This window comes from Coffea arabica, chromosome 2e (genome assembly GCF_036785885.1).
Source record: "Coffea arabica cultivar ET-39 chromosome 2e, Coffea Arabica ET-39 HiFi, whole genome shotgun sequence".
Classification (NCBI taxonomy): Eukaryota; Viridiplantae; Streptophyta; class Magnoliopsida; order Gentianales; family Rubiaceae; genus Coffea; species Coffea arabica.
The window spans coordinates 722,208-740,365 of NC_092313.1; the positions used below are offsets into that span (position 1 = coordinate 722,208).

General features: G+C 36.4%; 1 protein-coding gene and 1 long non-coding RNA gene across 16 annotated transcripts; both read left to right on the forward strand.

Moving 5' to 3' along the window:
* The first annotated feature begins 3,960 nt into the window (after positions 1-3,960).
* On the forward strand, positions 3,961-10,195 carry LOC113729864 (uncharacterized). Of its 12 annotated transcripts, none has more exons than XR_011840020.1 (9): positions 3,961-5,348; positions 5,500-5,958; positions 7,149-7,215; positions 7,521-7,559; positions 8,062-8,112; positions 8,256-8,312; positions 8,409-8,528; positions 9,291-9,371; positions 9,952-10,195. It is a non-coding gene; the product is annotated as an uncharacterized lncRNA (long non-coding RNA). The 12 variants fall into 12 exon arrangements; XR_011840025.1 differs by having other exon boundaries at positions 9,297-9,371; XR_011840024.1 differs by having other exon boundaries at positions 8,419-8,528.
* An 812-nt stretch (positions 10,196-11,007) lies between these two features.
* LOC113729865 (polyadenylate-binding protein-interacting protein 12) lies at positions 11,008-17,299 on the forward strand. 4 transcript variants are annotated; one of them, XR_011840014.1, is made up of 12 exons: positions 11,008-11,262; positions 11,463-12,306; positions 12,672-12,782; positions 12,868-12,912; positions 13,031-13,103; positions 13,194-13,306; positions 13,436-13,495; positions 13,584-13,631; positions 13,721-13,789; positions 16,423-16,484; positions 16,580-16,745; positions 16,990-17,299. XR_011840014.1 is itself a non-coding variant. In XM_072077977.1 (11 exons), the coding sequence occupies exons 2-11, from the start codon at positions 11,581-11,583 to the stop codon at positions 16,635-16,637; spliced, it is 1,365 nt and encodes a 454-aa protein (XP_071934078.1). In that variant the 5' UTR covers positions 11,008-11,262; positions 11,399-11,580; the 3' UTR covers positions 16,638-16,982. The 4 variants fall into 4 exon arrangements, 2 of the variants coding, with proteins under 2 accessions (XP_071934078.1, XP_071934077.1); XR_011840013.1 differs by lacking the exon at positions 16,990-17,299 and adding an exon at positions 16,845-16,982; XM_072077977.1 differs by lacking the exon at positions 16,990-17,299 and having other exon boundaries at positions 11,399-12,306; positions 16,580-16,982.
* Positions 17,300-18,158: the final 859 nt, after the last annotated feature.

The window sequence follows — 18,158 nt, forward strand, 5'->3', positions numbered from 1 at the left end:
GAACACTTTTTTCTCATTCTCATCTCAAATTCAATAAGTGAGGGGAGGCTGAGGCCCAGGCACAGGCCGCGGCCGCGGGAGGGAGTAACCAATGACCATGCCACCTGCCACCACTGCACTCGCAACGCGCACAACCACCATCAACACTCAAGAGAGTAAACAGTAAAGACTGCTCCTCCCTTTCTAGTACTTTCTACTTCACCAGGGCCTTGGCGCATCCTGGCAATAATTGCATCTATCCCTATACTATATATATGCCTTCGGAATTTGTTTTTATTCAACACCTATTAATAACCTCCTTACACGTGTCGCCCCCGTCCGAATCCATGCCTGGCTCCAACCCCAGCTGACATGCGACCACCCCACTTCTGTTCTGCATCACACATTTACATATACCATAGTACCATGCCCCGGATATACCTCTGCAACTGCGTATGTATTTGTTGTTAATGTTACTACTGTTAATAATCTTTTTTTTTTTTTGTATCTTTTCTTTCGGTACCATAGACGACGGACGGGTTATTGAATTCATTCCAAGTCTTGTATCCTTGTTTTTTTCGTTCTGCATCAAAAAACAAAAAAACCTTTTTTTTTTCTTTTCTTGTTGGGTTTATTTCTTAAGGTGGCTGCAACAAATTAGACTATCTTGTAATCCCAGTTTATCCCTCCCCTCCCCCTCCCAAAAAAAAAAAAAAAAAAAATGTACTCCAGAAATCACAAGTGATCAAATTAAGTGACCAGTAGTCCTTTCCAAGAGGGTATGTGTCGTCGACGGACTAGCTCCATGAGAATTGCTTTTTCAAGTCGGTACTAGCTGTTTCAGATTAAAAAAACGATGATGTATGAGCATGTATATATACATACATATATATATATACATACACACACATACGCTGCACTGTTCACGTTTTACTTATTTTTACTTGGATATTAATTGAATCTGATTCCCGCAAAATGATACTCTAGTACAAGTGAGTGTGCAAGATGCTTTAACTAGAGCTGGCAATTTGTCCCAAGTCCCAATGGGCTACCCATGCCCAAAGGAACTTTGGGCGGGATGGGTATTATAATTTGGTATTGGGTTTAAGTTGGGACACATCCCAACTATACCCATTAATGAATGGGAAAGGATGGGAAATACTTGGGTACCCATTGGGCTCAAATGGCAAGGGCTCCGTTTGGATTAGCTGTTTTTGGTAGGTGTTTTTGAAATATTTTATTGTAGCAGTGTATATGAAAAATTTTTACTATAAATTTTTTTTGAAATATTTGATATATTAATATGGATGGGATGTTTCTTGAGTTATTGTATATTACTGTAACATTGTATTTGAAAAACTTATTTTTTGAAAAAAAAGTCAATCCAAACGGAATCTTAGATTCAAAAATTATCTTTAACAATTTTTATAGTCATACCAGCGAATATAATCTAGTAGTCTTTCTAGTCATTATCCACAAGAATTTCCAGCATTTCAATTAGTTTAGACCTGTCATCCTTGGACAATGATAAGGATAAATATTCAACATCCTAAGGACCTTGGTCATCTTGATATATGTTGGAATATGGCTGTATATCTATCTTTTCCTTTATTTGTTAATCCAATTTTTTGTGGGAATCTTGAGTATAAAGCACTTGCATGTTTATTTAATAAAACTAAAAGAAATTTAATAAATCAAAAATATTAAAATTATATAAAAATAAAAAATGAATTAAAGGAAAAAATATATGTAGAAAATGGATTTGGGTATTGGGCGGGATCAATCTAAACCCATCCCAAAATGATCCCGCCCAAGTTAGTCCCAAAACACATATGGGTAAGGTTGGGCCCAAACCCATATGACTCGGTTCCATCTCAAATCCAAGCAAATCCCGCCCATCCCGCCCATTTTGCCACCTCTAGCTTTAACTAATGATCAAATGACGAAACACATGTAAAAATACAAATAGTACAAAAAAAAAAAAGTAGTAATTTAACAGAGGGTCGAGATGAGTTCAACCATTTGACTTGTCCTTTCAATGATGGCTTGGAGTTTGAGCCGGTCTAAGTATTCCTGAGCCATGTCTCTGCTGCATATGCTTTGTGAACTTGATTGTAAAATCTTCACTCTCATTGTACCCACGTATTTTGCTTGTTGGGAAGGCCAATGTGCCAATATATAACTGTAGATTGACGCTCCAAATTAACGCCTCATTCATGGGTTCTACTGAAAAGAAAAGAAAAGAAAATTTTTATTTCAATGGTCTGTTCTGTTGTTATGAACTTGACTTTCCTCTTTGACTTTTTATTTGCAGCTTGAATGGACAATTATGTGGTTTCTTAAGACCGTGCGGTGGGTGCTAATTTAAACTACTACTAATTTGGACGCTGTGAAAAAAAAAAAGAAAAAGAAAGATTACCTAAAAGCGCTGCTATAAAACACAATAAAAGAATATATACATATATATTTTTGTCTACTCAAGGGGTATCCAGGTTTCAGGTATGCCGGATCCGACTAATTTTTCTGAGATCCGAGAGGAGAGACCCCATCCCCTCGAATCGATAATCACTGGAACTCGATCCCCGATGGGGGAGAATGGACAACGGTGCCTAAGAAGGCTCCCGTGACCAACTAAGCTGCCCAGAGAGGCACAATAAAAGAATATAACCTGGTTCCATATCCATATTAAGTTAGAATCACGGAGATGAATGGTGAAAGCAAAGACAGAGAGAGGGTAGGGCTTGGGTGCGCAACGTCAGGTGCATACATTATTAACATATCTAGTCTATGCGGGAATGGGGAGCTTTTCAATCGAGTTCTGATTGCTGACGTGGCGCCCTGCTATTGGCTGATTGGTGGTCGTCCGCCTGTGCGAATTCCAATTGATGGTCGTCCGTTTCCCACGCGTGAATTCTTTTGTTTGCTTGCTCAAGTGTTTAGCAATCCTTTTGCTTCTTTGTTTGTTGTTTGCCTGCTATTGGCTGATTGTTGGTGGTCGTCCGGGGCGTGCCAATTTCCAATTGAATTCTTTTGTTCAGACGTTTACAATCCTTTTGTTTTTCTTTATTTGTTGTTTGCCAGGAAGTGTTCTGATTTATTGTTCATTAATATTGTTTGCCAGGAAGTGTTCTAATAAAACCTAATTTACAATTCTTTTGTTTTTTTATTGGATTGGAAATGCTTGTTAACCTATTACATGTGGGATTGTGCTAAAATTTGGCCCCCTTTTTCCCTTTCCCAACAATAAATTGTGTTAACAAAAAAATTGGTATCTCAAATATTTACAATTATCGGTGCTTTCTTTTGGTTGCCGAATAAATCGCAATTATTAATTATTATCTTTTATTGTACTTATAGCTTTAACTGTATTAATTATTATTAATTATTAATTCATTGTTAGTAGCTAATTAATAATGTCGCTTTTTATTGGGATTTTTTTGTTACCCAACAAATCACGTTTAATTCATAACTTTTTTGCAATTATTAACCAAAAAAACCTTTTTTTTGTTGCCCAAAAAAATCTCATTTAATTACTTTTTTCCCAACTTTTTTTAAGGAAATGTCCTCTTTTATTTTTTAGGTTGCCCAACAAATGAGGTTTACTCATCAGCTTTTTTTCGATTCATTTTTTATTAATTAAGCTCTGGTTTTGATGTTTAATTGCCAGACAAATAGCATTTAATTGCTGACTTTTATAATTATTATTATGTTTTTGTTGCCTAGCAAATCGCATTCAATTACCAGTTGTATGTAGTTATTACCCAAAAATTAGTCTCTTTTTTTTGGAAGTGAATTGTCACTTTTTATTGCCTAGCAAATAACATTTAATTACCAGCTTTTTGTAATTATTAACACTTTTTTTTGGTTGCCAAATAAATCCCAATTATTTATCACTTTTTTTGCGGTTAATTGTTAATCTACTTACTTATTACCTTTGGAAGTCTTTTATATTGAAGAACTTTTTACCTTTGGAACTTTTTTTGGCATATGGTTTGAGGATTTATGGGTTTTTTTCCCTTTCACCTTTTGATCAATCAAACGGCATCGTATGCTGATGGATCTTCAATCCTTTTTCTTCCGCTTTTCTCTCTCTCTCTCAGTCAAACGTACACCTATCAGTCAGTGTCAAGAACTCTTGAAGACCGATCCCTATTGCTGTTATCCTCCAGACAAAATTCCATCTTCGCGAGACCCATAGTTTTTTCCTGAATTTCTGGCATATGATTGTACTTGAAACAGGTTGTAATCTCAATTGGGGGGGTCCAGATTTTTTTCCTTCTGATTGAGTTGATGAACGGTGGTGGGCTCAAGACTGCAAAGGGACTTGTAATTAACCTCTTCTCCTGTGGTCCGAGTGGAGAACCTAGAGCTAGCATGGCTGCCTTTTCGATCTCTGAATCTGTATTCCGAAACTTAAAGCTCAGTTTAGGCAGGAGGCTCTTCATTGATGCTTTACCCCTGTTTGATGAGGAGGGAAGTGGGGATCCATTAAACCTGATATGACCGGGACTCGGTAATGGTGAAAAGTTCACTTTTTTAGGAGTTGGTGACGGAGGCACGTTTATCCTCACAAACTCGTCTATGGAGCCATCAGCTGTTGTTTTGGGTATATCCACAGTTAAAATTTGATTCCTTTGGTGCTGACTACTTGTTGATTCCTCAACTATTTCACTTGATTCTCTAACCTTTTGGATACCAGCAGTAGGGGGTGGATGAATGGCGGTTGTGGCGGCGGGGAAGGAGGGTGGTAAGGAGGCCACCAGCCCCTGAACGTTGTCATGGTGTTTGGTCAAAGAATTCTCTTGAGAATTTTCCATAAATGGACGTAAAAGGGAGTACGAGAGAGTCTTCCTCTCCTCCCTTTGTCGATTTCTCCCTCCTGTTCTCCTTCATCTCCCTCTCTCCATACCTCAAGTAATTATAGCTGATTTTTTTCTATTTTTCTGCCATTTTACCTGATATTTCCTTGGCTAAAAACAATCAATTCTTCCCCCTTCTTTTTTTTGGGTCCTTTTCTGAAACAACGAGGAAGTGAAAGGTTGATATTTCATCTCCACTGTCTATATGAATTTGTAGAATACAGATATGGTATTTTCCTTCCCCTTTCTTTCCATGATTAATGTCTTTGTTTCATTTCAGTTTTATCATTAAATTTTTATTTTTAGTTTCAACAAAAAACTTTTAATATGGTCGGAGATGGTGAATAATTGATTATTAGCTGGCTTGTAGAGTATTTATTTACTTTATTTTTTGTACCTACTTGGTGTTTTATTGTTCCATTTTTCTTTCCGTTTTTGCCTTTCTTGGATTTCTTCTACAACAGGAAGGAAAATGGCCACCCGTGAAAGACAACTGCTGAGGGGAAAATCGTAAGCTTTGTTTTATAATTCTAATTTAATTTTTACTTTAAATTGCTCTTTTCAGAGCTCAAATGATGGTATACTTTTCTTTGGCCTTTGCTCTTTTCAAACCTCATTCGAGTTTTCTTTTCAGTCATTTTTTTTGGTGTCTTTCATGCAGGTGTTTTGTTGATCTCCTGATCAGAAAAGCAATCCATATCGTAACCAAATAGATTTCTTCATCTTCAGAATGTCTTTATATTTGCTCCAGTTCTTCCGATTCCTTTTTCTTCATTGGGTTTTCAACATTTGAAGAATTAATAAATTTCTTCTCTGAGAATCAGGAACTTCCAGGTCACATTGGTCATTGGCCATGAGTTACAAAAGATCGTGTGATGCTATTCTTTTGATTGCTTTGTGTTGAAATTTTTTGTTTTAGTACATAAATTGTCTCTTGGTAAAACCTCTTGAATATTCGTTTTATGATCCTTAAGTGGATATTAAACTGAATATCTTCAGCAATATATTTTTTTGTTACAATGGCAATCTAAATGGTTTTCCTATTTTCTAGGTGGTTAAAGGTTTGTCCAAGACGAGGATTCTCAAATATTACATTCTAAGCACCTGCTTGAAATAATGAGTAAGTTACTGTTTTAATAAAACACCTTAAATTTTCTATTCCTTGATCAAAAAAAGAATTAAATTGCTACATAATTGTAGTTTTGCCTCTTGAATCATAGACTACGATGTTTAATAGCTTGGAAATTCTTATTAGGAAAATCAGTTTTGGTTGACTTAAGTCTATATTTACAAAACATGATGTTCTCTTAGATTTGTAACATTTCAGTAAGATTAAGTCTGGAAAACTGAACCTTATGATAGTTTTTTTACTTGTAAAAATGAACTTAATTGAGGTAAGCCTAAACAAAAAATTTTGTGAGAAACATGAAGATGGTATTCCAATTGATAGGTTCAAATAGGTGAATGTGATGCAGACCTTCAATTTATGTTGAAGTTTTTTATGCAGGAGAGAACTTAAAGGAAGGGCATGTTACTTTTGAAGAAAATTTGGTAGAACTCCTAATTTGTCTTAACTGGATGGATAATTTGTACTAAATATAACACATTTAGATGTTCAAATATGAGGACAAGATGCCTCTACTTTGAGATACATGGCATACAATTCTTCCTAGAATTTGAGAATACAATCACTTCTTTGACACATCCAACTATTTTTGGAGAGGTGTTCTGGAGTCATCTTACCTCAAATTTTTTATGAGAAAAATTGACAGAAAGACCTCAGAGCCATCTCTTTCCTATCTTTTGCATAAAAAAAAAAATCTCTCCCATCTCCTTTCTGTGCAAAAAGTTATTGTTTTCCTCTTTGCTGGCGAGTTAAAGTACTGGGAGTTACAAAACTAGAGGCCTTCCCTCAAATTCCTGTGTCTGCAATAGAGGAGTTTGGCACAATGCTGACAAGACTAATCAATTCCCATCAGATAATTTTCCATATCTCAATCCCCTCTAACTCAAAGCTTCTATTTGAAAAGTCCCTTCTGTTCTTATCTTTCTTTCTTTCTCTCTGAAAACTGCTAGCTTCTCCACTCTTGTTCTATGTGTACTTTTTTCTCTTGATTAAATTTTATTTTATTCTCTAATAAGTTTTATATGTTTGCTACGGGTTGAGGAATAGGGATTTGATACCAAGTATGAATGATTGGAAATTCTTTGATCAAGTAAATACATTTATGATCTCTGTTTTTCTATTTTTTCTTTCTTTTTACCAGAAGTCAACTATAATCTTCTCCTATCTTTACTCCTCTTTCATAGATGTTCAAGAAATGGACTATGGAGAGGATAGTCTGCCTCTTATTGAAGTATTTCTTAAAATTCCAGTGTAAGTCATGATTATGAGATTGTCAGGTCTTTTTAAGCAACTCCATTCAGTAATTATCCTTACTTAAGATCCAATATTTTATGCTTTCACTTTTTTGCATTGAAACTTGTGATTATTTCCTTAGATGAAATGGTTTAATTTCTTTCCTCTTTTTTCATGTTCATAGAAATTTTTGTTTTCCAGTTGATATTGCCAATAACTCTTTATAAGTCAAAAATTCAAAGTAAGAGGGTGTGGGTTGACTGTTTCTGTTAAACTCTCTTAGTTAGTTGGTAATGATTTTGTCATTTTTTTTCTTTTTGCAGCCAACTAATGCACTTTTTGGACAACGTTGTATAGATCAAGTGAGTGGAATTCCATCTTGGGGCCTTTTTTTCCTTGGATTTGGATCAAAATTGTTTGATTAACGACTAGAATGTCATGTTTGCTTTGCTAAGCATGCTATCTACGCAATTTATTCAATGCTTGGGGTTAAATTCTAGGCTGTTAATGGTTGAAGTAGTTAAATTTCAAACCATGTAAGGTTTGTGAACCATTAAATGAAAATATTGAATTCTTGAAAGAGCTGTGAAATCAAAAGGGTCATGCTCAGAAAGGAGAGGAAAACTTGTGATATTAATCTACATATCATCTTGCTTCATGTAACTATAGACTTTTATTTTAATGTAAAAAAAGCAAGGAAAAAATGGTTGGTTGTATATTTCATTTGCAACTGTTAATAATGTTGAAGAATATGGAGAATAAGTTCAATAATTTTCTCTGAATCATTCTCATGTTATTACCATGAGGTTGTTTTAATTATATTCTTCATCTGGCCGACGCTTGTTTACACTAAATTTTTGTTAGATAAAGGAAGAACGAAATAAGGAGGCTACTTTTCTTATTTCAGCCTTCAAGGTATGTGCAGGAGTTATCGTTTCAGTGTTTTTGTTCTCTCTTTGCTTTCTTTTTTTTTTTTCAAATTTATTTAGCAGTTTATTCTTTGCACAACTATTGATGGATTTTGGGTAAGTCATTGGAGGCTGTTTATGGATTTCAAGGTGAAGAAGTGGATAAAGAATCTAAACTGACACCTTATGGTGAAAAAATTAGTCGAGGTATGTGGTGATGGAAATATCACAATTAGCCTGGCACTATTGTCTTTGAGCTACTGGAAGATGATCAATGTGGTTCTTTACAAACTAAAATTGAAGGATATAGCAGTCCAGATGCCAAGTCAAACCCTTTACAAGACCCTCGAACTAGCTTTGGATTCGGAACGCAAGTCATGGTTTTCTTTTGAATTGATGTAGTTCAGAATTTGAGTTAAATAGGTACTTATTTACCTTATGCATCTTATGCTATCCTCGGTTATTTGTTACTTTTTCTAAAGAAACTTAACTGAAACAAATTCCCCAATTTATTCGACCAAAAAAATTTTTGCTTTTGTTTTTAATTGGACCTATAATACAAATTTCCCAATTTAATTGAGATCTAAGAATTGTTACATTGCAGCCTTGTTTCTTTTTCAAAAAGGCATATTTGTGGAAGCCTTATGGAATTGTATTAATAATTTATGCATTAAAAGCTTTCAGTTGATCTTGACTTTACTGATTGGTCCAAGATTGCATGTAATGATCTTATGTCTTTTCTTAATGAAGATGATGTAATCCATGGGAACTTCAACTTGCTATTTCATGGATAGTTTAAATAGTTCATATCAAGTTGGTCAGTGGTTTACATTTTTTCTTGGTTTTAGGTATTCCTGTTAACTTGATTTTTTCTTGAATTCCAAGTCATCCTGCCCTCTCATTGCCTTTCTATTAAATGATGGAAACCACATGGATGACTTGATTGTGCTTGTTTCCAAATAATGTATAGGTATTACTGTCATTCTTGATGAATAGCAAGTCTTTGCCTAAATTCAACATCTTTTGGTTGAGGACTGCATGTGCTGAACCCTCTTAGGATCATTTGCTTTCATCCCTCAAATTTCTAAATCTCTTTGCATTTCCTTCACTCGTTGTTTTTTGAATAATCACTTGTTGCTATCAATCATATAGTACTTACTGAATTTGCTTTTCAAATTTTTGGAGGAAAAGTGAGAAATTTGATGAACTGCTTGAGTTGGCTGGCTACTATAAGACTTTTCTCATGAATTCTTATCAAGAAGCAAGGTATGGTTTTCCAACCACAAACAGTGTGGATATGAACTATTTTACTATTTGCTATTATTTATCTTTCCCCGGTATAGTGATCAATAATTGTGAGATTGATTGGCCTTTTTACTTAATCAATAATTTCTTTTTCGTATTTGTTTCCCATGGAAATGTTACTTCTTTCATTTTTATTTCTCAAATTTCAATATTTTTGGCTTCAAAACTTATTACATATTTCGTTCCTATTTTTACATGGTATCATTCTTAATTTTGTCTAATGTGTAAAGTTTTGGTTTCAACATACAAGAGCTTAAGTTACACTTGATTTTGACACATACAAGGCCATGGCAATAAAGAACGTTATAACCATTGCATATGCTTATCAAGCATAGCTACCAGCAAATTGCATATTTTATAGCAGAGAAAGCAGTTTTTATTTGCTTCCTGCTGGGCCAATTCTAACTCAATTTATACTGTAATATTATATTCCTTTTAGTTCCATCAGAGTAGTTCATTTATTACTCTGTCCAGATTATATCCTTAATGATACATAAAATTCATATGGCTTAAACATAAAATTGCATTACCTCTTGTGCAGGATAAAAACATGGCAATAGGAGATTATTCAAATAAGCTCTGGGAAGAGGAAGACAAATAAACTCTTGAACGATATTCGGCATTGTAAAGAGATTGAGAAATGCAAGCTTGAATCATAGTTAGTAAACACTGGTATCCAATTATGCATACAACTTGTAATAATTTATAGAAGTTTTTTTTTAACTGTATTCTTTATTAATATACTTGGCCTTGACTCAACATATTCGGCCAATATAGTTTTTTAACTTGTTTTAGTCATTGCTCCTAATTATGGATTATCTATTTTATTTTTAAAAAAAATTATTACAATGGGCTTTACGCTGGGCATACTACCTATTAATTTCACACCGCGCATTCGCGCGGTGATCCCCTCCTAGTATATAGCAAAGGCCACAGCAGATGATGGGATGTGCGCATGAATCATGCGTCTGTCTGTCATTCAATCATCCATCCATTTTCACCCAAAAAAAAATCATCCATCCATCGTAGTAGTAACAATAAACATATGTTACTTACTTACTACAGATACTACTAAACATTGTTATTAGTTTTACTACTAAACCTAGAAGGACATATCTATCAGAGAGATGTAATTGATACTTACTTACTACAACCTGCAATGAAGTGGTTACTTAAAAAGTACTCAGATCCGTTTTCACTGCTTGAAAACTTTTAAACTACTCCCCCCCACGCCGACACAGGGGAAAAAAAAAAAGAAGGGAAAATGGTACTGCAGTAGCAATCATTTTGCATTTTGGTGGGTAGTGGAGGGAAGAAGGTCAAAGAAAGGATATATGTAATGTAATGTGGCCAAAAACGGACGATCCCAAGGCAAGATGATGAATTCTGTCCTCCATCCCTCCCTCCGCATCTGTATTAGACCCTATACACTGTATACTTTTGTCCTCTCTCTCTCTCTCTCTCTCTTACTGCTACTATACTTTTGTCATAGTCTTCGTCCTGCACTCTCTCTCATTAGTCACTACAACTCCTAAAAGTCTAAAATAAATACTGCTAATTAAAACTCTGCTCCTAAATAAATACTTCTGGGCTTTACACAGAAAAAAAAAGGAAACATAAAAAAATACTACTACTGCGTACTAGTAGTACTTTGGTCAAAAAAAAAAAAATACAATACCAGTACTACTGTATACAAGAGAAGAAAGAAAAGTTGGGGTCTGTTTTGTTGGTCTTCTTTTTTTCTTCTTCTTCTTCCTCTTCTTCCCCTCCTCCGTCTTCTTTGATTTCTCAGCTCTCGCCTCTTCTCTTCCTTCAAATGGACACCATTTAAGCCCTCTCTTCATCCTTCAAGGTACGATTTTTTTTTTAATACCAAATTGTATATTTATTTACATATATCTCCTTTTCTTAGAGGTTTTTTTTTTGTTTTTACTCCTCGAATTCATCAAAATACTCCCTCCCCCAAAAAAAAAAAAAAAAAAACGAAGCCCCCCTTAATTGATTAGATAGCAATAGCTACAAGCTTTTCTTTTCTTCCTTTGTTATTTTCAGGACCCAAAATAAATTAAAAACAGTAAGATAACCCAACAAAAAAAATTTTAAAAAAAAACAAGAAGAAGGACAAAAACCTCGGCCGAGGAGAGTGTCAGTGGATTTTGCGAGTCCGATCATGGCGGTGGTTGAGAATGCTGGAATCAACGTGGTCGGTTCATCCAATCGTGCTGACTCGAATGGTGCTGCGCAAAATGACGTCGTCGGAGGCGATCATCACCACCACCTCCACCTTCATCATCAGTCCACAATGACCACGCCGCCGGCCGCCAATCACCCCAACCCAAACCCTCCGATGCTCAGGTCAACGAAGCCACCGCCGTCGGCTGCTGCCGATCAAACCTTCATCAACCTCATGGTCCAGCAGCAGCAGCAGATGATTGCTGCCCACCAGACGCCTTCTAGTGCTCCGCCCGCTGCTCCTGCTGCTACCAATCAGAAGCCCCTTCCTAACTCGGGCATTCAGCATCACCATAACATCAACGGCAATGGACTGCCTAACCGGAATCACAGTGACAATAATAACAACGGCAATCAACATCATCATCACCACCAGAACATCAAAGGTGTCGATATGAGGAGGAATGGTGGAGTTGATGACGACGACGACGACGATGGTGGTTCTGATGACGGTGGAGAGGGGTTTAAGAGGGAAATGAGGGATTTGGAGGAGATGCTCTCTAAACTCAATCCCATGGCCGAGGAATTTGTTCCTCCGTCTCTAGCCGCCGTCAATCACCATCACAGGCTGTTGCCCCCAGCTGCAGGGCACTTTGGTTTCAATGCTAACAATTTTTTGATTCACACCAACTCCGGGATTCCCACTGCAAATTCAGCTAGAAGGGTACTTCAACTAATGATTCATTTCCTTTTTCATTTTTATACTTGTCAGCAACATGTAGGGTTTCTAAGCAAAGGGGTGCCAAAAAATTCAAAATTTTTCTGAAACATATTGCAGCACCGTGGCTCAGATTGTAATAGGTTTGCCCTTGTTCAGGTGGGATGACTCTTGAGGTAAATGATTAGGATTGTTTAGATTAGTTGAGTTGTAAAATTTATGGAAATGTAAGGATACGGCAACTGAACTCTCTTCCACTTGCAGTTTATGCATCAAAATAGGGATGGGATTCCTTTTAAGTTATCATAGCAACTTGGCTGGTGGTCAGTTTGAGTCATGCTGATTGTTTTGGTTATTTATGGCATGCACAGAAGAAGAACAACTATAGTCATGGAAAGCGAAGAATGAACAGCAGAACTAGTATGGCTCAGCGAGAAGATGTAATTAGGCGGACTGTATATGTATCTGACATTGATCATCAGGTTAAATAAAAATTCTGCAGTACTTTATCATTGATATTCAGGGTATTCACATGTTCTAATGTTGTGCCTCTTCTCATGTTTCTAGGTTACTGAAGAGCAACTTGCTGCTCTCTTTCTTAGTTGCGGACAGGTTAACCTGTTTCTATATAGCTTGTCATACTTGAGACGTGTTGAATAACATAAAATACTTTATCTGTGTTCATTTGATATTGTCCATTATTAACTTCTTGTTGTGTTTGATCGTAAAGGTTGTGGATTGTCGAGTCTGCGGTGACCCTAACTCTGTACTTCGTTTTGCCTTCGTTGAGTTTACTGATGAGGGTATGTTGATTACCTGTTCTTGCAATCGAGCGCTTGTCAGGTTTCATACATCACAACTGCTTACATTATTGTTTCCACTGTTTCTGGCAGAAGGTGCAAGGAATGCTTTAAGTCTGGCAGGCACCATGCTTGGATTTTATCCTGTTAGGGTTTTGCCTTCCAAAACTGCAATTGCTCCTGTCAACCCAACATTCTTGCCCAGGGTGAGATTTTTATTCATCTTTGGCTACTTTGTAAAGTGTTGCTTCAAGCTTGCTGTTGTTGAGATGCTGATAAGTGCATATTGGGACATGCTATTGCACTTTTTAATATTGTTCCCTTGTGATTTTTAGTCTGAAGATGAAAGGGAGATGTGTGCAAGAACTATTTATTGTACAAACATAGACAAGAAGGTACTTTGGAAATTATAATCCATTCTTCTTGTGGTTTACAAGCATTTATATTAAGGATATGGTATTGGTATTCTGGTTTTTAATGCAGGTTACTCAAGCAGATGTTAAACTGTTCTTTGAGTCCATATGTGGAGAGGTTAGTGCCTGCCCTTTTGGTTTATCTGGAAGCGTCATTGCTTCTTCAAGTTCCTGCCTTTAACCCTTGGACTCCCATCTCTGCCACAGGTTCATCGTCTAAGGTTGCTGGGTGACTATCATCACTCAACTCGTATAGCTTTTGTTGAGTTTGTGATGGTAACCGCCATTTTCTTACTCATTTTGCTTTTAGTCGTTCTCCTCCACTGTGAACTCATTTTCTCTTCTATCTTGCAACATGAATTCAGTTTCTCTTGCCTCTGCCTTATTTTCTTTTCACTTTCTGTGATTGATTCTCTTTTTTAATTTGTGAAATTTATGCTCGGTTAAGTTTCAATTTTGATTCCCTTATGTGAAGCTTGCTTTTTTTTTTGGGTGCGTGTCACTGAGGCTTGGATTTTGGGACAACTGTGCGGATAGAAATGATTCTCCTTTTGCTGGTTTTATGCCATCCTCTCTAAAAGTTGAAGCTGGATTATTCTAATTATGGTTTCACTATGTGCTATATTGATTTTTCTCCGGTGCCGTTGTGGTACAGCAAGCTGGCTTTCTCAGTGATGCGCATAAATGCTAGCTTGTAAGCTTGTGGCTAACATGAGTGTGACTTTAAAAAGCTGGTAATTTGGCTGTAGAAGTTGATGTTGGACTGGAAATGTCTAAGATTCTTCATGTCAATCTGCTTTAGGATCTGCTTGTCCACTTGTCCATAATAATAAAACTTCCTTCTTGATTGTCTGGCGAACTTTGAGACTGCCTAGATATACATTAGTTGTCTCAGTTAAAGGAAAAGAGGAAAAGAGGTCTATTTTCTTGTTGGCGATTTCTTTCATCATCTCTTGCCTTAATAATATGCGTACAATCAGCTACCTGCCATTGCAGTCTAAAATCAGAAAGTGGTTTCTTTGGAGTGGTCTTCGTGAAGATTGGCCATATGGTTATCTGCTTATTCTGGATTTCATAGGTAGTGGTTTCAGTCACTTCCACTTATAACCCCCATTAAGGCAGTAATCTCTGGATTTTACTCTTTTTCTTTGGATCATGTCAATGCAGGAAGAACCATTAGTTGGTAACAATATACTTAAATTTTTGTGTAGAATATTCAAAATAGGACCATAATTGTTGGTGTATATCTTGTATTTGTTTCTTCATGTTGGAATCGTCACATAAGATTTCAGGATACTGTTCTTTGATGTTGTCATCACATTTTGGAATTCCTCTTTCAACTCACAGGGACTGATCAAATTGAAGTAGTACATTATTACGCATTACTTTCTTTTCATGTCCATCTTAAAGCGTCAAGCTTGGAAGACAATAGTGGACATGCAAGATGCCTGAATTTCTAGTTTAAGGAGACAAATTCAGTGGACAAACCTGATGTGACTTTGCTTGTGTAACTCTTAATTTCTGATTTGGTTTGGCTTAGTAGATAAATATTTGTGTATCCGCACATGTAGCCTGCACACCATTTCTGACTGGAGTTGGATATTTGATTGAGAAGCGTTTCTTTTGGGATCAATAATGGGTTTGACCTTCTCTCTCAAAACACACATAATTCTTTTGATATTTAAGAGAGTGTACATGCAAACTGTACTAATCTCGTGATGATGGTAATTGAGAAATTTAAGCTTCTGAAGTTTCACATTCTATCACTATTTTATTTTGGATTTTCTGAATGAGGGAAAGCTTATTTGAGGCTTAAGAGGAGAGAGAGTTTTTGGGGAATAATGAAAACATTGTTCTAGGGACGAAAAGATAACTTTCTTTGAATCCAGTCATGAGGTTGCTTGTAATGCATATTTAAAGATGACATCAAGATCAATTTTGATGCCCAGCCCCCAAGAACTTGTCAAGAGAACTATATTAGTAACTACGTGTTCAGATTTTTCTTAGTTGATAAGCTGAGACATCAGAACAACTTGATCAAGTCTTGTCATCTTGGAAACCTTGAGTTGTGTGGACTGCTAAGCTGGATGTTAATGTTGTTTGGAACCTTGCTTACCTTAGTTAGCCAGTGGTGGTGATGCTGCTTGTGTTTCCTGCGAAGAGTCAGGAGTATGAACTGTGTTAGTCCACATTCTTTGTAAGGGAGGCTGGATGCTGAATTGAAACATCTTGGGCTTTTTAAGAAATCAGTGTTGGATAGTGTATTATTGGCAGCTTGGTGATTTAATCCATTATAACCTTGAACTATATTATCTTCTGATTGACTCAAGTGGATGGAAAGATTCATTTGGATATGCATATCATCAATCGAGGCCATTCTAGTTTCCTAATAGTACTTTTTATGATTGCCTAGTTTGTGAGATTGCTGTGGTTATGTTACATTTTAATCCCTCATATTAATTAATAGTTTGTGAATAACTTCTTTGCCTAGGATTTTGGCTTTTAAGCCTTTGCCCTTGTATAGTTCATCTAAGGAAGTATATCTTTCTTGTCTCAGTAGCTACTATTGCTCATATTTGGCCACCATCAAAGAATAGTTATGTAGTTGCAGAGGCTTCAGTACCTTGCAAAATTTTCAAGGTTTTTGCTGTATTTGAGTTACCTTTTCCTTGCCCAATTTCTGTGTGACCACCTTTCTGCTAGGTAGTTGACAAAACAAGTCTTTTGTGAACATCTATGGAATCATACTACCATCTTCCATGACCAGTTAGTGATCTATTGTGGGGTGAAACGTGGACTTTCTGTCTTAGTTAAGACAGCATGTTCTCAATTTGTGGAAAACTTTTATGTCCTTTGGAATGGGGAGTGATGCCTTTCCTGAATATTTATGGAATTCTCTTCGTTTGCAGGCTGAGAGCGCAATTGCAGCTCTGAACTGCAGTGGCGCAGTCTTGGGTTCACTTCCGATAAGGTTGTTATCATGAGGCTTTCTGATTCTGAATTTGCTTTCCATCTTTTTGTCCTTTGTGTCTTTCTGAACTTTCCCTATTGTTGTTATCCATGCAGGGTAAGCCCGTCAAAGACTCCTGTTCGACCGCGTGCTCCTCGCCCACCTATGCACTGAAGTCCTTGGCACTTGCTTTATGCTGATCTTCTGCTGATGAATATATATATATATATATATATCTCCATATCTATATATATGCATACATAGATACAAACACATTTTAAGGTACTTTGTCACGTTTACGTTTATTAGTTTTGTTCATTGCATATGAGCTGGGTACCTCCCAGCCTCCGGGGGAAGGTATTGATCGTTGTCTGCTTTTAGCTTGTAGAGTTGGACGGGGTTGAATGGTGAAGTTGGTTTAATTATCATGTTACGTCTGTGGCCAGTGCAAAACTCTTTGATGTTTCTAACTCAAAGATCCATGATTTAATCTTACAAGCTTCTTTCATTGTTTATCAATGGCCAGCCTCTCGTTTGTGGTCTTTATGTTGTCTCCTCAAAGTTTGATGGTTAACGAGAGAGGTGAATATTGGGATCACTTCAATCACAAAAGAAGTCTCGTTTCTTTGGCCAGAAACCTGTTATGGCGTGGCTGGTTTTGGACGACTTAAATGGACAGGACAGGTGTACTTCATGGTTGTTGTGAGCTAACAAAACGTGACACATAAATAATAGCCCTGCCGCATCCCTCGGAAATGGGCTTGCTGTCGGTACCGGGCCCAATTCTTTATGGAGTCAGAATTCCATCGATGACCCTCGGGCTATTTTTCCCGTTATTTTTATATTTTGTATTTCTTTCTTTTTCTTATATTTCAATCACGATATAAATAACTTTTTTGTCTCACAAATGTGTAGTATTTTAATAAGTTTTACGGAAATTTTATTCTTAAAAGAATCCAAAAATAATAATAATGCCACAAAATATCGAAGGCTGAAATAGTTTTGCCTCATTGAATCTGCTGCGGCAGGAGGTGGGCTACAATGGACATGTGTTATTGGGTGATATGTATGTTTTTTAACTGGCATAAGGAGGAACTAGAAGAGAGGGAGCCCAATAGTGTCATAGTAACGGTGGATTGAAACACGGGCCTTTAATTGCACGGAGCCGGATTTCTCAATTAGTTGATGAACTATTTTTTAATGATTAAACGCAATTTCTCACGAAAGGAGATTGACATCCTACAGCTGATTCTCTCTTTTTATTTTTTGGCTTGAGGATCCCAATGGGAAAATCTTTTGGGGTAAAACCTCTTTAAGTTTATCTTTGAACACCTATTGTATTGAATAAGAAACTAAGACAGGCTATGAGTGAGGGGTGAACTTTCAAATCAGATAAGTGCACTGTTATACTCCTTTAACGGGAGAATTCTAAGAAACTCTCCCTCGCAGGTCATTAAACCAAAGACCAATGGTTGGACTTAGCCAAGTTGGAGTATTAGCACTTTGTGATAAATAAATAACACTTGGAGTGAGGTCAGGCTTCTCTTCTTGTAAACTTTTTTCAAGTAAATAAATAAATAAAAAGAAAAAATGCATTTCTTCATAATATTGGTTGCAATTGGGCAAACTACAATGAGGCAAACAGTCGGGTGAGATGGCCAGTTACAATATCGTATCTTTTTTATCTTTGATTCA

Bases quoted from the DNA above. Each gene is read 5' to 3' on its own strand.
- LOC113729865 (XM_072077977.1), top strand. From the start codon at position 11,581: ATGGCGGTGGTTGAGAATGCTGGAATCAACGTGGTCGGTTCATCCAAT. The intron at 13,496-13,583 runs GTACTTTGGAAA...TTTTTAATGCAG, and splicing joins GTACAAACATAGACAAGAAG to GTTACTCAAGCAGATGTTAA. The intron at 13,790-16,422 runs GTAACCGCCATT...CTTCGTTTGCAG, and splicing joins CTTTTGTTGAGTTTGTGATG to GCTGAGAGCGCAATTGCAGC.